Here is a 25,837-nt window from a genome sequence, read left to right as displayed (position 1 = left end):
GTATACCCCTCACTAGTGAGATCTGACCACAAACTAATCACCCTGGATATACATATCCCACCTCCACCCCCAGCACAAAAGACCACAGTGAAAAACTTCTCAAAAGCAGACTTCACTCTTCTTAAGACTGAGATGGTATCCTTTAAGCCCACTGTGCCAGTGGATACCACATCACACAATGCCGAATCCTTCACAAATGCTTTCTATGGACATCTCCAAGAATGCATGGATCATGCAATCCCAAACAAATCCAAGTCCCTCTCCACCAAATGTAAGCGTCCTGTCTGATGGACCTCAGCCATAAACAAATTGTATAACAAAAGAAGGAAGCTACAGAGCGAAATCCCATGAAGGGAAGACATCTCTGATCAACATTAGCAGAAAACTACGTTCTCTCATAAAAACATCCAAGGCAAACTTTGAGAGAAAAATCGCTAAGGACACTAAAGATAACCACAAAGCCTTCTTCAGCTATGTTAGAAACCTGGGCAGAAACCCTCAGATATGCTCAGAGTTGGTTCACAACAACAAAAAATACACTGAACCCACAGATATTGCCAACATTCTGGCTGACAGTTTCAGTGCAAATTTCTCCCCTCCTTCACCCCCAAAAGAAGAAATACTTATCCCAGCTGAATGTAATCTCCCTGTCATCTCAGATGTCCAAGTGAGTACCGCCCTAAACAAAGCAAAAAACACAGCATCAATGAGACCTGACGGTATCCCGGGGTGCGTGTTACGTGAACTCCAAGAGGAGCTAAACCCACACATAAAAATGCTATTTAACCTTAGCCCTGCAGCGGGTTGTGTACCTGCACACTGGCATACAGCAACAGTGGTCCCACTCCACAAGGGGTGCCTCTACAGACCCTGAAACTACGCCCCATAAGCTTAACTAGCCTGGTCTGCAAAGCTATGGAAAGAATCATTATGGAACTCATAAACAGAGACATAGGGGACCTACAGACACTTGACCCCACCCAGTTCGGCTTTGTAAAGGGCAGATCCTGCCTTTTAAACCTGGTTGACTTTTTCGAAACAGTCACTAGAGCCATTGATGAGGGCAAAGCAGTCCATACAGCATACCTGGACTTGGCTAAGGCCTTCGACACAATACCCCACTCAGGCATCATAGATAAGCTAAACAGCTTAAAAGTAAACCCTTATGTCACTAGATGGGGTTGCAAACTGGCTAAAGGACAGAACCCATTAAGTTAAAATCGCTGGAGCAATGTCAGACTCAAAGCCAGTCACAAGTGTCCCACAGGGATCTGTCCTGGGACCCCTCTTGTTCGGCATTTATTTCTCAGATGTTAAAGCAAACATGGGAGGGCTGTGGCTGACAAAGTTTGCAGATGACTGCAAACTAGGTGCCATAGTCGATACACCAGCAGACACACACATCCTACAAAAAGGCCTCACTGAAATGGACAACTGGTGCCGTAGTCACGGCCTTAAACTAAATGCCAAGAAATGTATAGTCATCCCTTTTGGAAAAAACAAAGTACCCACAAATTATCACATAGACAGCAACCCACTGAGTACGGAAAAAGTAATCAGAGACCTAGGGACCCAAGTAGACAGCGACCTCTCATTTGACACCCACGTTGCCAAAGTGGTTAGAAAAACATTCTACCTTGCACACCTCATCATGAAGGGATTCACATCCAGATCCAAGGATGTCATTGTATCCCTATATTCCTCCCTCATCAGACCCATGATTGAGTACAATGCCCCATTTGGTATGTACCTCACCCGGCATTTGCAACAGCTGGAGAGACCACATAAGTACCTCACCAAAAGGATCAAGGGTCTCCAACATATGTCTTATTCTGCCAGACTAAAGAAACTTCAGCTCTATTCAGTAGCATACCGCCTGCTCAGAGGTGATCTCTGCCTGACGTACAAGGCCATGTCCAATCAGGATCTGATGGACATGCTCCACCTCAAAAAATCCAAATCCATCAGGACCACGAGAGCTAAAGACTTAAACCTCGGCACAAGTATGAATAGGACATGCTGGAGGGATAGATTCATAACCCAGAGGCTTCCCATGCTTTGGAACAGGATCCCAGTTCATATTAGGCAGAGCTCTTCACTGACTCTCTTCAAGAGAAATCTTGATGAGTGGATGGGAGATCGTAAGTTTACCCCAGGGGTCACATCTGTGTCACTGCTAGACAGGGGCACAGTAAACTAATTCTATTATATAAGGGGACCTTCATTGTGTCACTTCTAGACAGAGGCACAGTATTCTAGATTTATTCTGTACATTTTTGTACCATTTCATGGGGTGGCAAAAGCCACATCACTATGGCTAGGCTTACAAATGCCCCAGAGCAGATAGCCTAGTACTATACTATGAAACTATGAAATACAAAGACAAAAACACCAAGCATACACCAAATACCTTTGCAACGTGAAAGCATATCAAAAACAAACCAAAATAGCAAAGGTATGGCTCCAGTATCCACATATACAAAAGGTCACAAGCTGGTAAAGTGAAAAAAGAAATCCAAGCGAAGTATCTGTTTGCAGCTCAGCTTTAATAGTCACACAAGCGATTTCACTTAATGCTTCATCAGGTGTTCAAACAAACTACTAAAACACCATTTTTATACCTGTGAATGATCACATGATGACTAAATTTAAAACCATACATACATAATAAACTATTATAGTATACAATCTATATATATATATATATATATATATATATATATATATATATATATATATATATATAAGTTACTAAACAGATAATCAGATATTAAAAGTATGCATACTTGTGTTTTTATAAAAATGTGTAAAAATGTCTATACTTATTTACGAAGAGGTTTCCTATAAAGAACTGGTTTAATGGGTACACAGTCATTGAGACCATGCCCAAAATTAGCTCTGAGTCTCACAATCCAATTTGCTTCCAGTTCTTCTGTCCTATGTCTAATATTCCCTCTTCTTATATTAGTGTGAGTTATACCCAACACTAAAAATTTAAAAATGTGTTGTTCATCTGTGTTAATAACATGTTTAGCAAGAACATTAATATCACTTCTTTTCTTAATGTAATATAAATGTTCCCTAATTCTCTCTTTTAATGTACGGTCAGTTTTGCCTACATAAAAGTTATTACACTGGGAACAGCTTGCAAGGTAGATAACATGTGAAGTATCACAAGTAGCATCTACTTTAATATAAAAAATCTCACTGGTATCTGGATGTTTAAATGTACTGTTCTTACAAATAAAGTCACAGTACCTACATTTACCACATGGTTTAGTGCCTGGATCTAATACTGTGTAGTTTGTTCGTTTACTATTACATAATCTATTCCTGAGAGACCTTTTATTCTTAAACGAAAATTGTGGTCTTGTACCTACTATATCCTTAATTTGGTTATCTGTCATTAAAATGTTCCAATGTTCATTTATAATCTCAAGTATACATACTGACATCCCTAGTATAACTAAGAGACATCCTTAATTTGTGATTCACCAAACATCTTCCACCAGTAACTCTCTCTGAAAAAGGTTTAGCACTCGTGTCTCTCATAGAATCAACCGCTGAAGAGTTGTTCTTAATCATACTCATCTCATAACCTCTCTCTAACAATTCTAATTCTGTTCTCTTTCTTTGCTGTTCATGCTCTTCATTCTTCACATTCAGTCTTGAGGCTCTAAAGAATTGATTTCTGGCAACATTTTTAAATATAAAATTGGGGTGCATGCTCTTCCTATTCAATAACTGATTGGCATGACAATCCTTCCTATATAAACTAGTACTTATCTCACCCATATCATCCCTACTGACAAATACATCTAAAAAATGTATACCTTGTGCTGAATAATTCAGAGTAAACTGTAAAAAATTAGAAGAGCTGTTAACGTACTTCATATATTCTGATAATTGTTCGTTTGTTCCCTTCCATAAAATAAAGAGGTCATCCACAAACCTTTTGTAAAACAATATTAAATGACTGTGTACCCATTAAACCAGTTCTTTATAGGAAACCTCTTCGTAAATAAGTATAGACATTTTTACACATTTTTATAAAAACACAAGTATGCATATTGGTAAGGTCAGACCAGAAAATGGTCTTCCCTTTGAGGTAAAAATAAAACCTGGAACCCCAGCTAACCTTGGAATATTCAGGAACTACTGTAAGGTAACTTCCAACTATTAAGTGATAACCTTGCAAAATTTCAAGCCCCTGAAAACGCTACTGCCTACGAAGAACTGTTCACAGAAACCCTATACAAAGCATGTTAATAGTTGCATATAGTAGCAGCTAAACTGACCAGGTAGTAGTACAGAACTAACTCAAAAAACAAGCCATCCTGGTGGAATCACATCATAAATAGGTTTTATAACAGAAGAAAGAAAATCATGGCAAAAATTAGGAGGTGCAGCACCCAGCAGGATAAAAGCACTCATCAAACTAAACAAAACCTAGAGGACAAATAACATCTACCAAAGCCAAGTTGAGGTAAATTTGGCCTCCCAGGCCAAGGACAACCACAAGGCATTCTTTAGCTATGTCCTCAACCTTAAAGACACTCCACAATTGCTCAGTGGAAATGCAGCCACCTATACTGTGCCAGAACCTATAGCATATGTACTGGCTGACAACTACAGCTCCAACTTTAACCTCTCTCCCCCTCAACCTTCTCTCAGGAAATACCATGAAATACAACTCCCCCTGCTATCACTAGAGAACAGGTTCTTAATGCTCTCTCTAAGGCTAAGAACACTGCATTAATGGGTCCAGATAATATCACAGGATGCCTTCTAAGTAGCATAATGCATGATCTATCTGGCCCTCTGGAATTGCTATTTAACTGTAGCCTCCAAACAGGCTTCATGCCTTATAAATGGAGAACGGCAACAGTTAACCCTCTGCACAAAAGTGGGCTATATACAGACCCTGGAACTATAAGATCCATAAGTCTCACTAGTCTCATATGCAAAGCCATGGAAAGAATCATCCTGGACATGATTAATATTGATATAGGAAACCTCCAGACACTGGACTCAACCCAATTTGGTTTCATCAAGGGCAGGCCATGCCTACTCAACCTGGTAGACTTTGAGAAGGTCACCAAAGCAATGGATGAGGGCAAAATGGTTCACACTGCATACCTTGACCTGGCTAAGGGATTTGACACAATCACCCACTATGGCACTGTTGACAAACCTAAGAAGTTAGCTGACTAGCCGACAGGACCCAGGAAGTTAGAATTGGGGAGTACACCTCTACAAAGAAGCCAATCACAAGTGGAGTCCCTCTGAAGTTAAGGCCAAAATCAATGGCCTCTAGTTCACTAAATTTGCAGATGATTGCAAATTAGGAGCAGTCACAGAATCACCCACTGACAAATGTTCTCCTGGAGGGTTGACCTAAACGACTAGTGTCAGAACCATGGGCTAAAACTAAATGCCAAGAAATGCATAATAGTATCCTTCAGGAAGTTATTCACCCCTTGGTAACTATCATATTGACCACAAACCCCAAAGGGTTGACCCAGTAGTCAGGGACTTGGAGATGCACAGACAGTAATCCAGCCTTTGACCATCACATGTCTACTGTAGAGAGTAGATCATTCTATGTTGTGCAACTTATAAACAAAGATATGGCATCTAGGTCCAAGGAAGTCACTGTTTTACTGTATTTGGTATTCATCAGACCTATCACTGATAACAATGTTCCCTTTGGTATGTACTTAACCAGGCATATCCAACAATTGGAATGTTCACAGAGATTCCTCACTAGAAGAGTACAGGGCATAAGTATCATGTCTTATACAGACTGCCTCAATGCTCTGTCCCTGTAATCTGCCTCCTATAGGCTCTTGAGGGGAGATCTATACCTGGCATACAAGGCAATGTCAGACCCCACTCTGATGGACATCTTGTATATCCGCAAAACAAACAGCACCAGAATGACCTGTTCTAAAGACTTAAACATTGCCTATGATATAAACAGGACCTGCTGGAGAGACAGGTATGTACCACAGAGACTACCCCTTCTCTGGAACAGGCTCCCCCATCCATTTGGAGCAGAGTTCCTCCCTAATTCAAGTGCAACTTGGACAATTGGATGGGGACCAGGAAATTTATCCTTGGTTTGGCACCTGTCTCTTTAATGGACACAGGCAGCCTATAAATGGTTCATTTCCAAGGTCTGTGTTTGTAAATGTTCAACGCCCAATCCCCTGCATACACTTATCAAGGGTACCAGAACTTGTCATAGATATATGGCTAGGCTTAAAAAGGTCCTTGTGGTCGTTAGCCTGGTAGATGACTATGAATTTATGATTTAATATAAAAAAAATGCTTGGTGGAAAAGTTTTTATCTTTTCAGATAACAGACATACACATTGAATACTTATGTATTATGAAAATAGCATATTTATGGGGAAAGAGAGAGACTGTTTAGCTTCATTTGGGTCTCAAGGCTGAAATCAGTGAAAAGAGGGATAATGTATAATAAAGAAGGAGGCGGTTTGAATTTAAGTAATCCAGTGGTACATTTAGCATTTATTTTCAGTTAATGAGAATGGTTAAAAAAAAAAAAAAAAAAAGAAAAGACCAAAAGAAATGATAGGTAAGATGTTATATGAAAATACAAGCATGTATAGGAAGAAAAAACGGGGAAAAGAAAATAAAAAAGGACAGAACTGAAGAAAAAGAACGAGAATGAAATTATGTGAGTTAAAAGTAAGTGAGGTTGGAATGAATTGTATCAGTTTACATTTATTTTTGTAGGTACACATGGAAGGAATAAAAAAATGAAAAAAAGGAAATAAAAGACAGGGAAAAAAGTATGAAATTTGTATAAAGAAGGGGATTATTTTGTGGAGATTATTAGAAATGTTACTGGTGAAAGGGAATATGAAATATAAGGTGAGTAAAGAAAATGTGTTGACTGTAGCAAATATCTTTTTGGATTATAAAAAGAACATTTGTGGAAAAGCTTCAAAATAATATAGATGGGAATAATTTAAATGTATAAATATGACATTAAATGAGAAACACGATAAAGAAAGATAATATTGATATATAGGATAAAGTACTATTTCTGACTATATGGGTGCCACCGAAAAAAGATGTGAAGATTTGTTACATAAGAAAATGGAAGTACATGATTTATTAGCTGAAATAAAAGGACAGTTGTGGGGGAAAGGGTGGAGGGGGATAGAAGATAAATATAAAAGTAAAAAGAATAAAAGTGATATAACTGTTAAATATTGTGTGTTCAACAAAACAACCAATGAAAATACTAGGGGAGGCTGATGTGAATAAATAATTTCATTACAAAAAACAAACCGTTACGTGCTTTTGACCAAACACTTGGGTCTACATCAGAATAACTAACTCTCACACAACATGGTCCTTTTTAAGCACATTAACCTAATCACATACTTAAATAATTAGGACCAAATGACTTATTCATTAACATCTTTTATTCCTATTTATTTTTAACACTACTGAATAATTAACCATTCTATTAAGTCCTGGGGTTACATAAGTATTCAAAATGACTTGCCATTTAATTTCTAAAAACTCTAATTCATCATCTCTGTTACCATTAAATCCCTTAAGAACTCAATCAATTATTGTAAAAATAACTGCCTTAAAATTCTTACAAATCACAGAATGTTCTGTGGATTTTTGATTTGGTAAATTATTTTGTGTTGATATCTAGTATGAATGTAAAAAAAATAGTGTAAAGAACTGATATAAATTTTTTTATGGTATAAAAAAAGAAGTTATATACTCATAATGTTCCATCTGTGTTGTCCATTTCCATTCTCCCTCCACAACTAGGTTTGGATCAGACCTTGGATCTAACTCAGCTGCTTTTTTTTACAGCTTGTGGCCACTAAAACTCGAGCTCCGCCCTTACTCATAATGCTCTATCCCCTAACATACCTCAGATCTTGTTTACTGGCTTATAGCTTTAAAAGGAATATTAGCACCCTAATAAGAGAGGCCAATATCTGGAGCTCAATAGCTAGAGCTTTAGTTCCCTTGTTACCTCTTGCTCTTCCAGAAGATATTGATGCAAAAGTTGGGGGTAGGCGGGAGGGGAGTTGAGGAAGCATGAAAATGGACAACACAGATGGAATGTTATGCTGAGTATAGAACTTCATCTGACATCAATTTTCATTCATTCCTCAACAATTGGGACAGAGTCCCCAGCTACCTGAAATCAACGGAGGACACTAAGAAAGGATATTCCTGAGCAATGTTGTTCCAAATGCTGCTCTTCCCCTCAAGACCACATCCAATTTGTAATGAGTAATAAAAGTATGAGGATTAACCCAAGTTGCAGCCACAGAGATATTGTGCACGGAAGCCCTGGACAAAAATACTAAAGATGTTGCCATGGACCTGGTTGAATGGGCTCTCAAAGGTTTTGGTAAGGATACACCAATTTTGTTATAAACAAAGGATATACAATCAGTCAACCATCTGGCTAAAGTTCCTTTTGTAACTGACTTGCCTAATTTAGATTCCGCAAAGGAAACTTTGCTCTGTTTTTCTGAAATTCTCTGTTCGATGGGCAAATCTAACATGTATTCACCTTTGTTTCGTTTGTGAAATTTGGAAAGAAAACTGGAAGATTAATGAAATGATTGATGTCAGTTTCTGGTATCACCTTAGGAAGAAGGGAAGGGTTGGTTCACAGTGCTACCCTGTTTTAATTAAATATTAAATAAGGAGGTCTAGAAGACAAAGCTTGAAGTTCTGAAAGTCTTCGAACAGAGGTAATGACTACCAAAAGTACAGTTTTTTAGGTTAAAAACTTTAATTCACATTTTGCTGCTGCTGATTTGAAGGGAGAATGAACCAAGGCTTATGGTACTAAATTCAAGTCCCATGGTGGAGCTGGGTCTTTATTAGGTGGTCTCAAAAGAAGGGTATCCCTTTACAAAGGCCTTGCAAAGTTTTGATGAAGCCAAGGTGGAATTTTCAAATCCTACATGAAAAATTAGAAATGTCAGCTAGCTAAACTTTAACAGTAGAGGAATTGGCCCCTTCATTAAGGATTGTTGCAAGAAACTCAAGAACTTCATGTACTGGTGCTAAAAAAGGTCAATATCTTTCTGCTTCACCTAAAGGGTTGTAGAATCAATCGGGCCAAAAGAGAAGAATTTTGAATTATCTTTTTGACTTGAAACTGAATAATCTGTACCCTTGGAAAAGGAGGGGAGGCTGTCACTGATGATGTGTTGAATAAAGCTCCTATGAACTCGAAAGTTTGGGTAGATTCTGAGATTTGTTCAGGCTGATGGTAACTCCCAGAAGACAGCAAGTCTGGAGTATATAATGTTGAGCTCTTATTAGTAGATGCCTGGTCGGAGTGGTTATGGCCTAGTCGTCCAAGTACGGTAACACCCGGAATCCATGTAGTCTCAAATGTCCTGCCACTACTGCCATGCATTTGCTGAACATCCTTTCTCCTGTTTTCTTTGGTGCTAAAAAGAATCTTGAGTAAGTTAGGGACTCTACCTTGTCTGGGGGGACCTCTTGGATGACTCTTTCTAGTAAGTTTTCTACTTCTAGAGCTACTTCTTTCCTCTCACTTGGTGGAACATCAGGAATTTTGTTTAATGCTGGTGGGAGTGGTAGGGGAAAAGGGAATTCTATAATCTCTAGAAATAACCCTCTGCACCCAATTATCTTTTGTAACATCTACCCAGGCTCTCTGGTGCAGAGAAAAACAACCCTTGACTGCCTCCAGGTGTGGACAATTGGGCCTCCTTTCAGGAGTGCTGATATAGTCAGTCAGAAAAAGAATCTCGACACCTGGTTCTGTGGGCCTCCACTGCTGCGTAGGTGGTGCCTCCCATTTGAGTTCCCCCCTCTGCCCCTGGGGGAACTATCCCCACCTGGATCTTGGAAAGAACCGTAGGACTTTTTGAACTACATTTTTCAACCCCCTTGTTGATACCTGGGGAACATTCTTTGAAGAGTAAATTAATGTATGCCCATGCCACAGAGGGTCTTACCATCTTGCTGGAGAGTGTGCCCTTTACCTTAGGGCTGAACAAAGAGCTTCCATCAAAGGGTGCATTGATGAAGGAGGACTTGAAGGGCTCCGCAAAATCACACAGGTGCATCCAGGGGTATCTCCTAATAGAAACACCTGAACCTGTCACCTTTGAAGTACCTTCACCTGCATGTGAAATGAGCCTCATGGACAAATTACTGACTGACTGTCGGGTAGCCAACTGTGAGGCAACGGGTTCCCTATGTTAGAATGAAAGCTCGGAAGATCAACACTGACATCACCAACACCAGAAAACCAACGGAGTAGTTAACAAACAACTCGGAATCCCAACAGCGAAAACACCGACATGGGAAACGTGTGAGCGCGACTAGGTAAGTGTGCGATAGTGAGGTACTTAGGGTTAGGGTGCGGGTAAGTTAAGTGTGTGATAGTGAGGGACTTAGGGTTAGGGTGCGGGTAAGTTAAGTGTGCGATAGTGAGGGACTTGAGGTTTAGGGGCGGATTAAGCGAGTTAGGGTTAGGGTGTGGGTAAGGTAAGTGTGCGATAGTGACGGACCTTAGGGTTAGGGTTTGGGTTAAGGTTAGTGGATAGATAGTTCTGTGTAAGGTGTAGTGTAGGTTTTTAGGTTGTTGGTATGCTTGTGTTGTGTGTGCATTGTGTGGAACAGCGAACGTTTTGTTTTGTTAATTGTCGGTATTGTGGTTTGTCGGGCATGTGAACTTCCGTGTTTTTGCGGATTCGTTCTTGTGGTGTTGGTCTAATGTAGTAGACCCGAGCCAACAGTGGTCTGAGCCTCAGAAGTACTGGTCCCAGTGAGGGATTTGGAGACTTCTTTAATCAAATCTCTCGGCAATCTACTGAAGTGTGCCAAATAATTCAGTGACCTGAGTGCAAAGGTCGCTGAAGCATATACATGCTTCCAAAATCTGTCCAACACCCTTGACTCCTTGTTAGGAGGATGGACAGAAGAACTCTATTACGCAAGTTTTTTCTTCATGGCCGCCGCCACAACCATGGCATCTACCGGTACTCCCTTGCTGCTAAACTCTCTTCCTTTTCGTGGTGTCCAAATCCTGTCTGGTCTTTTGTGGATTGGCTCAACAGTGTCTGGTTCTTTCCACTCCTGCCTGAAGATGAAATCAATGAGCTCATCGGCAGAAGGAATCACCCAGGAGGTAGATGGATCAGACCCCAAAGGCTTCCAGGAATACTGACTCATCTTGGTAAGGGTTATCCATAGACCAAACATCGCTTTGCTTGAGGACTTCCAAGACAGCTCGAAAAGAGATGTCATCAGGTGGTGATCTTGGGGACCCCTCCCCCTCATCATAATCAGTATCTTCAGTGACTGACTCTTGAGGAAAGACTAAGTGCTTCCTTTTTCACTTTCTCTTCCTAGGGACTTCTTTGGTGGGATGTTCTGGAGCAATATCGGAAGAAATGAGAGTACTCTGCTGTGTTGGCTGTCCCTGCAGTATAACGTGATGAGCCTCAAGGCACAGAGACATATGGGCTCCAAAGGGAAGATTTATGAAGGGAGGAACCGTCCAGCCTGCAGAAGCAGAAAACACTCCCTCCACTACCTTGAAAACAGAGCAGTCCTGGGAGAAGGAGGCCGACTGAGCCGAGAAGCCATGCTTCCAGACCACTGGCTCCCCCTGACCCAAGGGTAGTCCACCTGAGGCAGAGGTCATAGTCTAACTTGCCAATGCCGAGGCTAAGAGGTGCAGAAAAGGCTTTGACAACTTTGTGCGAGTTAGATAAGGGGAGTTTGTGCTGACAATTTTTGCATTTTTTTAAAGCCAGAAGGCTTTTCTGTCATTTCAGCACTTTAGCTAACAGAAAGACAAGAGGAGATTTTGTTTTAAAACAGGAATAAAAAGGGATGAAACTACTACCAACAATGGTATTAGAAAGGGAAAGGGAAAGAAGAAAATACCAACAATGGTAAATAAGCAATACACTAAATAGGGAGGATACAAGATCGAATAATAATTAAAAACTTTAATAGAATCTCCTTGTGTTCAGACTGAGTGCGCTTCTGAGCTGATAAGTATATTTTTTGGCACTTTTTAACTGTTCAGAGCTGAATAAAACAATAATTGAATTCATTTCAGAATACAGTTTGAATAAATTACATTTATTTAAACTGTATTTGCTTTTATATTGCTACACACTCAAGTGTGCTAGCTTGCACTGCACTTGAATTGTTTTTAGTGCTGTTAGAGCTGCTTTTCTGTATTAAAAAAAAAAAAAATAATTCTAAGCTTGTTTCCTGCCTTTCCTGTAACTAGTCTAGTCCAGATACAGATTTGCTGTATCCAGGACTGTTTGTAAGCTTCTGAGCCCCACAAGCCTGTGTTGGAGGGAAGCCTTCTCGCTTATTAGTGGGAGTGGTAAGCACTAGGTAGCCTATCACAAGTAGGGTTGCTACCAATCTGTTTTTTTTTCTGGACTATTTGGAAATCAAATTGATTCACTAGTAGTCCGGAAAACACTGTACAAACTCCGGCATTCTGTTTCTAAAAAGGAAACAGACTATCAAAGTTTGTATATCAGCTGATTTACTATGCTTTTTTTTTTTTTATTACAGAGAAGCATAGTAAATCAGCCGAAATCAGGCATCAGGAACAGAAAAAGAGGACTTTCCCCACCAGGCAATGTCACAGTGACATCATAAAATGGGCAGAATGTAGGCGGGAGAGAGGGCAGGCTGGGCGGGATTACTGGTGATGTGAGGGGTGTGGCCTTACTCTGGTTTTAGCTACAACGTAAGATGGCAACCCTAATCACAAGAAGAGTGGTTTCTGGTCCAGAAATTGTAGTTTATTGGCTGTTTGGGCAGTTTTTCCATCTCTTTCAACTTTCTGGTTTAAAAGCCCGCGTTTGCACTTTTCCCACCTTTCCTGTAAGTAGTCTAGTCCAGATACAGACTTGCTGTATCCAAGACTGTATGTAAGCATCTGAGCTCCCCCCCCCCAAGCCTTTCTGTGTTGGAAGGAAGCCTTTTAGCTTATCAGTGGGAGTGGTAAGCACTAGGTAGCCTATCTACCACAAGAGGAGTGGTTTCTGGCCCACAAAACTGTAGTTTATTGGCCCTTTGCACAGTTTTTCCATCTCTTTCAACTTTCTGGTTTAAAAGCCCACCTTTGCACTTGTTTCCTGCCTTTTCTGTAACTAGTCTAGTCCAGATACATACTTGCTGTATCCAGGACTGTTTGTAAGCTTCTGAGTGGTGCCAAAGTCTGCTCAGTTTTTCCCTTTGATTTGCTAGTTCTCTCCTTTTCTGCACTTTTACTAGCTTATTAGTCTAGCACTTTACCAGACTTCTTGTAGCAGTTATTGTAGCACACAAAAGTGCTATCAGCACTAAACATTCTACAAGGAAACAGGTCCAGTACTTATTATTAATGCCCACCTCTCCAGGCATATCTAAAGGTCAGTTCCCTGTGCTTTCTCTTATTAACCTGGTGAACTTGAGCATTCTGAGGCAATGCAGCAACTGCCTCATGTATACTGACAACCCTCTTACCTCCCAACACTCCTTCTTGCGAGAGATGCACTTATATATCCAAATTAGAAGCCATGCACTCTCCAGCTGGAGATAAGCTGGACAAGAAGAGAAGGTCAACACTTGCACCACAACCACATGGAACACACAACCCTCCAAAACACACACCAGCACTACCTTCACATAAAAATACAAACCACAGACCCACCTTCGCTGAGGATCTCAATAAAAATCTACTCAAACTGCAGAGACCTCCAAGGCAGAAGCGCACTCAACCACCACAACGCAACACTAATCACAAGACAAATAACTCTCCTAAAGTATACCACTCAACCAAAGCCCTTACGGCAAAACAGCATGCCCAATACACTAGTCATAGGTGCCACGACAGTAAGGCACACTGATGTCCCACTCACTAGGTTGAATAAGGAGAAAGTAACAGTCAGCTGCCTATCAGGTGTCAGGATCTGCCACATAACGCACGCAATCAGATACCTCAACAACAGGTACAAATATGACTCTGTCATTGTACATGTGAGTGTGAATGACCGGAGATGTACCTCCCTGGACTACATGAAAACAGACATGGAGGAGCTCTTGGATAATGCAGCCCAGGTGGGTATGACCCTAGCCCTGAGCAGCATCCTACCTTCACCCAGAATGATACCACAGTACAAGCAGAAAATGATTGATTTCAACAACTAGCTAAGTTTCTGGTGTCATTCTAAGGGGATCCAGTATCTGTCTGCCTGAGATGACATGACTGACAGACCTCTATGCTTTGCCAGAGATGGCCTGCATCTGTCACCCCTGGACTACTGGATACTGGCCAAGGCTCTTGCCACCACTATAGTGCCTTTTTAGGCTGTGTTCCAAAGACCAAATTACCACCATAACAGCTACTAACAAATGCAATTTGAGGGTCATGCTACTCAACGTTAGAAGTCTAAATCTCAAAATGCACTCGCTCGAAGCAATCCTTATAATGGAGATCGACATTTGTGCTGTAACAGAGACCTGGTTCAAGGCAGCAGAAAGCACCCCCGCACTACCAGGCTATAACTCATTCCACACCTTTCGGCTCCTGAACTTAGACAGAAGCTCCAAAGGCGGTGGTGTTTCCATATTCATAGAGGATGCTCACACCTCCAGAATGGTTGCCCAACATAATGCATTAGAGATACTTCAGGTGCAGCTAACATTGGGTACGACAGCGATTCAGGTCATAGCCTGCTATAGGTCCCCAACCATGTCCCAAGACTCGCACTCCACGTTCCTAAGCACCTGGAAGAATATTAGGGTCCAACCTAACACTCTCCTACTGGGCGAATTCAACTACCCCTCCATTAACTGGGAAAGCTACTCATGTCCCAATGCACTTGCCCAACATTTCCTGGAATTTATCAATTCCAATGCCCTGGAACAGCTCATTCTTACCCCCACTAGAGGTAGCAACATCCTTGACCTGGTCAAGAATAATATGGGCGGCCGCTGCTCTACACCAACAGTCAACTCCTCCCTGGTTAGATCCGACCACAAACTAATCACCTTGGAAATCTACATTCCTCCCACTCCACCCCCCGCAAAGGTACCCACCATGAAAAACTTCTCCAAAGCTAACTTTGGGCTCCTAAAAACAGAGGAGGCTAACCTCACTACACCCATGCAAATGGAGAATAGTTGCGTGACCTCCAAATCATACACCAATGCACTGTATGAACACGTACACAAATGCATGGCTCTCGCCATACCCAATATAACCAAGACGCTCTCCTCCAAAAAAGGAATTCAATCTGGTGGTCCCTTGCCATAAACAAACTCTACAACAGGAGGAGGAAACTGATGTGGAATAAGGTGAAGTCCCAAGACTGGAAAAACTCCCTTCCTTATCAGCCTCAACAAAAAGTTGAGATCCCTCATCAAATCTTCTAAAGCTAGCTATGAAAACAGAATTGCAGCAGATAGTAAAGACAACCACATGGCTTTCTATTGTTATGTAAAGAATCTCCACTGCAATACCCAGATTTGCTTTGAGCTACTGCACAATGGTACCTCCTATACCGAGCCAACAGATATTGCCAATATACTGGCCGACAGATTCAGTGCCAACTTTAACCCTCCCCCTCCCCCAAAGGACTAATCACAATACCAGTAGATTGCCAGGCACCCAGTATTACTGCTGCACAGGTTAAAACAGCACTGTCCAAGGCCAAGAAATACAGCTTCTATGGGACCTGACAATATTCCTGGCTATGTTCTACATGAACTACAGAGTCAACTGACACCTCACCTGTGTGCCCTATTCAATCACAGCCTCACCTCAGGCTTTGTCTCTACCAAATGGCGCACTGCTACAGTCATCCCTCTCCACAAAGGAGGAGTGACTACATACCCTGCTATCACCCCATTAGCCTGACGAGTCGAATATGCAAAGCTGTGGAACGCATCATGGACCTAATAAACAAGGAAATAGGGAACCTCCAAACTCTGGATGCTACACAGTTTGGTTTTGTAAAGGGTAGATCATGCCTGCTCAACCTGGTCAAATTCTTTGAGTCAGTCACCAGAGCTGTGGATGAAGGCAAGGTGGTTCCATACAGCCTACCTTGATCTGGTCAAGGCCTTTGATACCATTCCCCACTCAGGAATCATAGAAAAACTCACTAAGCTAGGCATCAACCCCTATATTACTAGGTGGGTTGCAAACTGGCTCACAGACAGAACCCACAGTGTGAAAGTAGCTGACTCCAAGTCAGACTGCCAACCAGTCAAGAGTGGAGTCCCACAGGGTTCGGTCCTGGGTCCTCTCCTGTTTGGCATCTACTTCTCTGAAGTCCAGGCCAACATGAATGGACTCTGACTTACAAAGTTTGCAGACTATTGCAAGTTGGGAGCTATTAATAACTCAAACCAAACAAATAGAAACCTTCCAGTCGCTCTCCAGTGGATAAAAAAGTCAGTAAGATGTCAAACACTTGAGGAACATAAATTACACTCCACAATTTATTTTCTCTAAGCTTAAAATTTCGTCGGTTGATCTAAACCAACTTCCTCAGAACGGAAAACACGTCATTGACATTCTAAAACCTTACTTATAATTTTAACTCCCCTCACGTGATTTATATAGCAAGAAATATATTAACACAATTCTGAAAAACTTCAGATGAATTCAAAATATACCTATATCTTAAACAGATAAAATATAAACTATAAAAGCTATGAGCTGACAACATATTACAATATTAAAAATATTAAACGTATAATATATATACACATACACATGGAACACTGCGACATCCAACAGCTGAATGCTACCATAAAAAACTTACTAAATCACTGCTCAGCGATGAATTAATAATGATGGATGTGGAGATAAAATTAAAAACAAAAATACAAAATACTTAATGTTGATCATGGTCATTCAGTAGTCATCAATAAATACCTAAGTGTTGTTCTTCATACGTCTAAATCACGATACAAAGTAACTTTATGACAAAACAAGAAAGCAGATTCTATTAACTTAATATTCCAAGGCGCTGATATATATGCTCTGGTTATAGCCCATAGAACATATCATATAGGGTTAACCAAAAATCAAGCATATAAACATATAAATATAGTCTAATACTCTATTCTTTATATTTTGTTTTGTAATAGTCATATTGCAATAAATTTAAATATGGCTATGTCGTATTAGTGTATTACACTGTACCTATGGAAACACTGAAGATTTAAATAGAATGAAATAAATTAATATGATAAATTAATATAAATACTACTATTGTTATTCGAAAAATATTATTCAAAAAATATATTATAGAGATAAATGTATATATATATATATATATATATATATATATATATATATATATATATATATATATATAACCCTCCCGTTCTCATAATCGGGGCTCTGCATAAGGTAGAATAAAATTCTAAACAGTAAACTGAAAGTTGTCTATTCTGTCATGCCAACATATACATTAACTATAAATATGCAAAAAACTACCTGAAATTATAAAATGAACTGGATTTCATCTTTCCAAACTCTTTCATTTGGGTAGACATGTTATAGACAACGTGCCATTTAGGCCGGGGTGATGACAAGCATCCAGATTCAACTGCCATACCAATTCCTTCATCTCCAACCTCAGAGACTCAGGTCCCCCCCTATTTTCTGAATGTATCTATTAATTCCCCAAGTGATGTTGACATCCTACAGAAAGGCCTCACTGAGAAAAATGACTGGTGTCAGAACCATGTCCTTAAGCTCAATGCCAAAAAATGTGTCATCATCCCCTCTGGGAAAAACCTGGTTCCCATGAATTACTACATCAATGGTTGTCCACTGAACACAGAAGGCATTATAAGAGAACTGGGAATACAGGTTGATAGCAACTTCTCTCTTGACCACCACATTGCCACTGGGGTCAAAGTCCTTCTATGTGGCACATCGTGTCTATATCATATTACCGTATGATGTAAATAGCGAACGCTATTTCATCGTACTGATAATATTGAACAAACAGAACAGCAAATTTTTTCCCAGGGAAAAAATTCACTGCTCCATAAAAAAATAAATAAATAAATGAACTTAAACACAAATTTAAGAGAGGGGGCTTCACCCCCCACCCCCCACCCCTACTTAAATATAGCAACTCTGAGATCGCACCATAGTGGAGGAAATGGCAAAGTCCTGAAGACAGCCCACCAAATTTTTTCCCTGGGAAAAAATTTGATGTTCCATGACTTTGCTATTTTGCCATTTCGACAGTATTGGCTCGACTAAATATCATTTGCTATTTAGTCCATTCGATAGCATCATATAGACCCGGCACATCTCATTACTAAGGGTTTTGCATCCAGGAAGAAAGAGGTCATTGTCCCCCTCTACTCTTCCTTCATTAGACCAATTATCAAGTACAATGCCCTATTTGGCATGTACCTCTCTAGACACATTTTGATTTCATTTGTTCTCCTTTTAGCTGTTTTAACAAAATAATACACTACTCAAGAGCAAACATTTTAAAACAGGTCTCAGAAAGACAGAAATAAGTAACAAGTAAAACTTCGGCTATAAATACGAGGACAAAATAATGTATTGTATGTGAAAGTGCATGCTACATAGACTGGATGTATGAAGGCAGACCTTTAGGAAAAGTTATGCAGCACTGCACAAACCTACAAAAATAAACATATGACAGACAAGGCAACAGAGTAAAACAATTAATTGATAGAGCTGAACTACTCCTCTACAATCCTGTAGAGCCCCAGCTATTCTCCCTGGCTTCAAATCCCTCAACTGCTCCTTGTTGGGCACCATGGATGCACTTCTTTGGCAGGTAGTCAACCTCAACAGTACTCACTGCTAAACCTAGAAAGTGAGGGATCATAAGGGGAGCAACAAGTACAGAACCTAAGAGATGACATTCTTGCAGCAGTTGGTCAATTACCCTACCTGTGGAGGCAGCTTGTGCAATGACTTCGGGACATCACCGTCGCTCCTTTTGTTTAACCCAAGACATACAAGCAAGTCTCCTGGTCTCCAAAAAAGTTCACCCAAGTGTCAGGTTTGATCCTCCCCCCAAGGATAAGACAGCTGGTCATTAACTGCTTCATCTTATCCCCTCAGCCAGCCCTACTGGTAACATGAATCTTTTCTGGAACTCAAGCTGTCAGAGATGCGGATGAACATCCTGCCTCTTAGCCATTGGGCTTGCAAAGAAACAGCTGAATTCTGCTGGAGAGTTTACAGCAACAATTACAATGCAGACCTTTATAGGGGATCAATATAGACATTTCCATTGTTCTACATCTTTGCAGTGGGTGCAATGAAAATGTGAACTTTGGCACATAAAGATGGATACCATTGACAAGTGAGAATATCATTACAGCAACAAAATACTGTCGGACAATATTGCCTCAAGGCACCTTCCACCCTACACTCTAAATGGCAAAGGGGTCCAAACCCCACATCATCCTGTGTCTTAATGTCTACCCATGGCAACATCATATCAATTTTGTGGAAACCTACTTAGTGAGTGAGGAAAGTCAGTGAAGTCACACTTCATTGTATCATTGTATTTTACATCCTCTGATTTCTTTTGGAAGGGGGGAGCAAAGCCCTCCATACCACCTAGGGCAGAAGTTTTTACTTCTGTGAAAAAAAAAATAGAATATGAAAAACGCATCAATGCAATGAGTTCATTCTTAGATAACATCTGGCTTGCTTAGTCAATAGGAAGCTCTAACAAGCCACATATCCATTAACAAGTATACTGATATACTTCCATAAATATATAAAACGTATTGATTTAATTAACCAAAATAGGATCCACGTTCAACTAACTTTTTGACTTTTGATGGTTTAATTTCCATTTTATGGTACTACTTTTAAATAAAGTGCTGGACTTAAAGCAATGAAAAGCTGATTGGTTATTATTTTGTTGGAACCTGTCAAATAAATCACTGAAGGTGGTAAATGTCTGGAATATAGATTTCTGTTTCTGCCTAGCTTGACCATACTGCTGTTCTGAAATAAAAACAAAAGTAATAGCTATGTTTTTGTTAATGGTAACCGAAAAAAGCATGCCAAAAATAAATAAAACACTTACTTCCCTAAGGCATGTATAAATGGGGCCAACAAGGACTCTAAATGGTTCTCCTTTGCTGCTTCTCATGATCCCAAACACTTCACACAGAAACGTAATGAACCCCAACCACCGTTCCACATCAGATTGCTGCAGTTTGTCCCGCATAGAGAAATCCTTCTGTAATGAAAGCAAAATAAACATATTAGAATTTAGGACATTTAATCCCATCTTGTTTCACACAATAAAACTGCTGAAAGCAAAACAGGCAACACAAAAATTAATATGATTTACTTATTTTCAGTAACAGACTAAGGGTACTTGCATTTCATTGCCTTCTTCATATACTTGCCTCTAGGAATAAATAGATTTTTGCCCCATGAACCAGTCTGGTAGGTTTCCAATTTGTATTTTGGCTCAGGGGCTAAAAGACAGCTACAGCTAATAAATGAATTAAGTTTTAGTGGTTTCCTTTGCATTATTCCGAAAAGAAGCACAGCTAGAATAGGGCGAAAGGCACAAGGTGTTGTGTAGGTGTGATCTTCAATGCCGAAGTGAAGTACAGACACTTTCGATATTACTCAACAATGGCACTGCCACACATTCATTTAAACAGCTGTGGCTGTGAATGCAAAATGTGTGAATAGGTAGATAAGAAATTGGAGGGTTTTTTTTGTTCCTCATTCTTAGAAGATTTTTTTTTTTTTTTTACTGCTCCTCAACTTTGGTTTAAGGGGGTGCGCCAGTGTTAGGGACTGCTCAGGGCCTCTAGCTACTGCTCTGATAACCAAAGTGAGGAACACTGCAACTTTATTTGGTTTTGCTGTCCATTAATAATAGAGATTATGAAAGCCTGTATAGTTAATACATAACCAAAGTTACCATTACAAGCTATCTTCAGCAATTCATTCATTCATTCATTTACATTTTTGTTGACTGATGTCCAGCTTAGAAGTCCCTATTTTTGTTTCCATCCCACTGAGAAAAGCTCAAGAATCATCAATGTATGTGACATCTATACATATGAAATACATGTTTGAGACATTGTGTAGATGGCACAGTGGTACAGCAGTTAAAGTTGTCGCCTCACAGCAAGAGGTTCTTCAGTTAAGATTCTCGGCTGGGGTGCACTCCGTGTGGAGTCAGCATGTCCTCCCTGCATTCGAAAGTGTTTTCTCTGGGTACTCCGGTTTCCTCCCACATTCCAAATTCATTTGTCTGGAGTGTTTCTCCCTGGGTCTCTGCTGAAAACAGGCTCCATCCTACTTGGACTTTCCTAGTCAACAAATGTTTTAAAAAGAGAGAGAGAAAGAGAGCCAGTCCCTGTGGTGTAGCAGGATAAAGTCCTGACTACATCCCAAGTGACCAGAGTTGGATTAGTGTCTCGGGCACGTGATGGCAGAGAGGATGGGGTGTGCTCACCTGAGGAGACAGTTCCTAACAGAGGATAGGGTATGCTCATTGTGGGGGGATTGGGGAGAGACGGTAGTTCTCACTTGGCCTGTGCCATTGCTCTGATGCTAAAGCCTTGGCTGAACAGCAAAGGTCCATCATTACATGGGAAGCCAGTACCAGGAAATCATGGGTTTAGTCACCCAAGCTGGTAATGGTAGACCCAGTTTGTGCGTATTGGACAGCACTCATGATCAGGCAAGGAGGCAAAAGTGGCGCTTGCAGTGATGAAGTGCTCATGGCATCACCAGGGGGAGTGTTTGGCCATAAAAGGAAAAAGCAGTCACTGCTAGAATGCTAGTGAGAGCACAAAATACCATCATGGTTGCTTAAATGAAGGACCCCTCAGAGAGGGCAATGTCTGATTTGAGGACATGCTTGATGGTCTGTAGGCATGGGGGGCCAAAATAATGCAATTAAAAAAAACTTTGAAACATAATGAAACAACATACAATATGGTTCACAGCCACATGAATTCAATATACCCTTTTACACACTTGCCATTGATATTTGTTACAGCAACTGCTCTGACCAAGGGTGATACTGTGTTTTAGAGTCAACCTGGCAGTTGCTGAGAATAGTTTAACTCACAAAGTTCCAGTTAGATTTGGCTAGGATTCCCTTTCTGCTATTTTCTTTTGTTCTACAAGAGTTAATGGCAACATTTGTGACAGTGTTGCAGCCATCATTTCAGTGCAGATAAAACAGCCTGGAATACTAAAGCACTGTACCTTTTCTGTTTAGGGTGTTGTACATTGTGCCACGTTACGTCTAACTCCTGCTGCCAATTCATCACTAACTGAACTCATTAGTACCTTTCATTATCAGCGCTATATGGATGCCACTGTTATTCTCCTGCTACCTAAGGAATCAATACAAGAGTGAGTCGCTTGGTTTGGGGTGAACATGTGGTGCCAACAGCTTGTTAATCCTGCTCTTGATTTCAATTTTCAGTGCAATGACATTACTGTGTTTCCCTTGGACATTGCTGCAAATTTGGCTCCATTTTCCCTAAACACAAGAAAGGAATCAATTAAAAAAAAAATCAAGGTGCAAAATGTATTTTGCTTTTAAATGATAAACTTCTCATTTCATAATGGTCTTATATTAGAAAGATGACTTGCTACAGTAAATGTTCAGTTAAATAAGAATGTAAGTGCAATAGGGCTATAAAACTGTAACTCTCAAGTTTGCCTAATAATCCATAACGTTACTATTCATAATTAAATACTTGACCATTAGCCCGCTTGATTAAAGCAGAACTTAGGATTAATGGGAATGAAATAAATTAATAACTTAAAGTTTATTTTTCCATTCAAACAGCTGTTGATGATTTGACTTAAAATGCTTTATTTCATTAGTTCATAACAGGAAGGCAATCCAGTTTTAGAAAACAGACTAAGGGGCATCCCTAGTAAGTGCAGAGTTCTGTGCAGCACATTTGAAGAAAGAATTCTCCCCACTTAAATGTTCTTTAAATAAGTCAATATTTTGTTCAGGAGAATTATCAGGAAGTACTTTTTGCTATGCTAAAATAAAGTCTTATAGAAAATAACTTTACAGCAGTAGTCGTGAGCATAGACAGTGATTCCCACCTCTTAGCTGAGTTTACCTGCTAGCCTAGTGAGCAGCTTTTGCGACACTCTAGAATTATCTTTTTTTCTTCGTCTTGATAAAGGAACACATATTCCTAACCAAATCTTACTATCTTTTAACTTGCTCACCTTTTTAGCATTCCCTTTCTTCCCATCTTTTCTACCCAGTTTCTGTGCACCATCTCTTAGTTGCTGCTACTTTTAGTAGCCTGATTCTCTACGCAGATTGTTTTTGGAGAATCCCCTGGGGGAGGGGTTATCCAAGACCTGATTATCACGACTATCCCTTCCTTCTAGACCTACTGCATTTTAGAAAGAAATAAAACAGTTAACGGGTAATCTGACAAACTCCTCTAAACATACAGTAACCAATTCTATCAAAAATTCTTTAACTGCTGATTTCAAAAATGTTCTTTTGTCTCTTTCACATTACTGCCTCATTCTCTCCTTACCTGCCCCAAAATAGTATTACTCCTCCTCTCTATTTCCTTTAGACACTTATTATGCCACCATAATAGAAACAAGTCACTACTTGCTAAAATATAGCAAGCTGCATCTTGCATTCCTAAAACTGGCAGCAAAGGAAATTTCAAAATCTCTTATACGTTTTTAATCTCTAACTACTGGTGTAGTTCCTCCTGCATTCAAGCATACAAAGATTAGTACCCCTATCTAATGTCAACTCTCTCGCACAACTTAGGGATTACAGATCTATCTCAAATCTCTACTCCAATTACTCAAATATTTGGAAAAAAACATACCAGCAGTTTTTCAAACGTATAAGTAGTTATGGGTTACTTGTAATTAACATGGTTTCAGAAACTCCTTTAGTATCCCAACTGCTCTACAATCAATGACAGAGAGCATTTATAGTAATAGGTTCATAGGTAGGTACTAGGCTATCTGCCCGAAGGCACTCATAAGCCTAGCCGGAATGTGTTGGCTTTTGCCGCCCCCTTAGATTAGTCCCCTGTGCCTCTGTACAGCACAGCCATTGAAGTGATCCCTGGGGTAAACTTTATGCTTCCCATCCACTCATCAAGGTTTCTCTTGAAGAGGGTTACCGAGGAGCTCTGCCTAATGTACATTGGAATCTTGTTCCAGAGCATGGGAAGTCTCTGGGACAGGAATCTATCCCTCCAGCACATCCTATTTATTGTTGTGGTGAGGTTTAGATCCCTGAAGCATGTGGCTCGAGGGGATATGGTTTTCTTTAGGTGGTGCATGTCCATCAATTCTGGGTTGGACATGGCCTTGTATGTCAGGCAGAGATCACCTCTGAGTAGGTGGTATGCAACCGAGTACAGCTGGAGTTTCTTCAGTCGAGCTGCATAGGGCATCTGCCTGAAACCAGTGATCCTCTTGGTGAGGTACTTCTGTGGTCTTTCCAGTTGTTGCAGGTGTCTTGTAAGGTACATCCCAAATGGGGCATTGTACTCTATGATGGGTCTGATGAGTGATGCGTAGAAGGGCCCAATGACCTCTTTCAATCTGGATGCAAACCCTTTTGTGATTAGGTGGGCCACATAAAAGGATTTTCTAACCACTCTGGCAATGCGATTATCAAAGGAGAGGTTACTATCTCTACTTGGGTCCTCAGATCCCTTATTACTTTATTTAGGGGGCTACCACCTATGTGGTAGCTTGTGGGTACTTTGTTTTTTCCAACGGGGATGACTATGCACTTTTTGGCATTTAGCTTGAGACCATGATTTTGACACCAAGTATCTGTCTCATTGAGACCCTTTTGGAGGATGTTTGTGTCAGCTGGAGAGTCAATTACAGCCCCTAGTTTGCATTCGTCTGCAAACTTGGTCAGCCATAGCCCTCCTGTGCTTGCCTGTACCTCTGAGAAGTATATGCCGAATAGAAGGGGTCCTAGGACAGAGCCCTGGGGAACGCCACTTGTAACCGCTTTAGAGTCAGACCTAGCTCCTGCAACTCTTACCATGTGGGTTCTGTCCATGAGCCAGTTGACAACCCATCTCATAACGTAGGGGTTTATGTTCAGGCTGTTGAGCTTGTCTATAATACCTGAGTGGGGAATGGTGTTGAAGGCCTTTGTGAGGTCTAGGTAGGCTGTGTGGACCACCTTTTCCCTCGTCTAAAGCCTTGGTAACTGTCTCAAAGAAGTCCACCAGGTTTAGGAGGCATGATCTGCCATTAAAGCCAAACTGAGTAGGGTCCAGTGTTTGGAGGTTTCCAATGTCTCTGTTAATGAGGTCCATGATAATGCACTCCATAACTTTGCAGACCAAGCTAGTCAGGCTTATAGGGTGATAGTTCCTGGGGTCCGTTGTGGCTCCACCTTTGTGGAGTGGAAAAAGAAGTTATGTCTTACCATAATGTTCCATCTGTATTGTTGATCCTCGTTCAGTCATTACGCATGAGTAATGGTTCCGACTTCAGAACGGAGCCGGCCATTTTCCAAGCTCGTGTCAGCTACAAATTCTCGAGTTAAACTCTTACCCGTAACCCCCCTCTCTCCCTGTTACCTCAGATTGAGTTTGCAAGTCAAAAGAAAGTAGAGGCTACATCTGGTCAAATGACCTAAGAGAACCGGATGGTGAGATCCACTAGAAGCCACAGGAGGGGGTAGGAGAGAGGGTCATAATGACTGAACAAGTATCAACAATACAGATGGAACGTTATGGTAAGACATAACTTCTG

General features: G+C 40.6%; 1 protein-coding gene across 1 annotated transcript in view; it reads right to left on the bottom strand.

Annotated features, from left to right (window-relative positions):
- The window catches only part of CTIF (cap binding complex dependent translation initiation factor), a 2,147,727-nt gene that overhangs the window by 149,302 nt on the left and 1,972,588 nt on the right, over positions 1–25,837 (bottom strand). The window contains exon 12 of the mRNA XM_044081751.1: positions 20,145–20,300. Coding sequence (XP_043937686.1) covers positions 20,145–20,300 — 156 coding nt within the window. The remainder of the gene's footprint in view (positions 1–20,144; positions 20,301–25,837) is intronic.

Source organism: Protopterus annectens, chromosome 1.part1, assembly GCF_019279795.1.
Source record: "Protopterus annectens isolate FY-2018-M chromosome 1.part1, PAN1.0, whole genome shotgun sequence".
In the NCBI taxonomy this organism is placed as follows: Eukaryota; Metazoa; Chordata; order Ceratodontiformes; family Protopteridae; genus Protopterus; species Protopterus annectens.
This window is presented reverse-complemented; position numbering and strand designations above follow the sequence as displayed.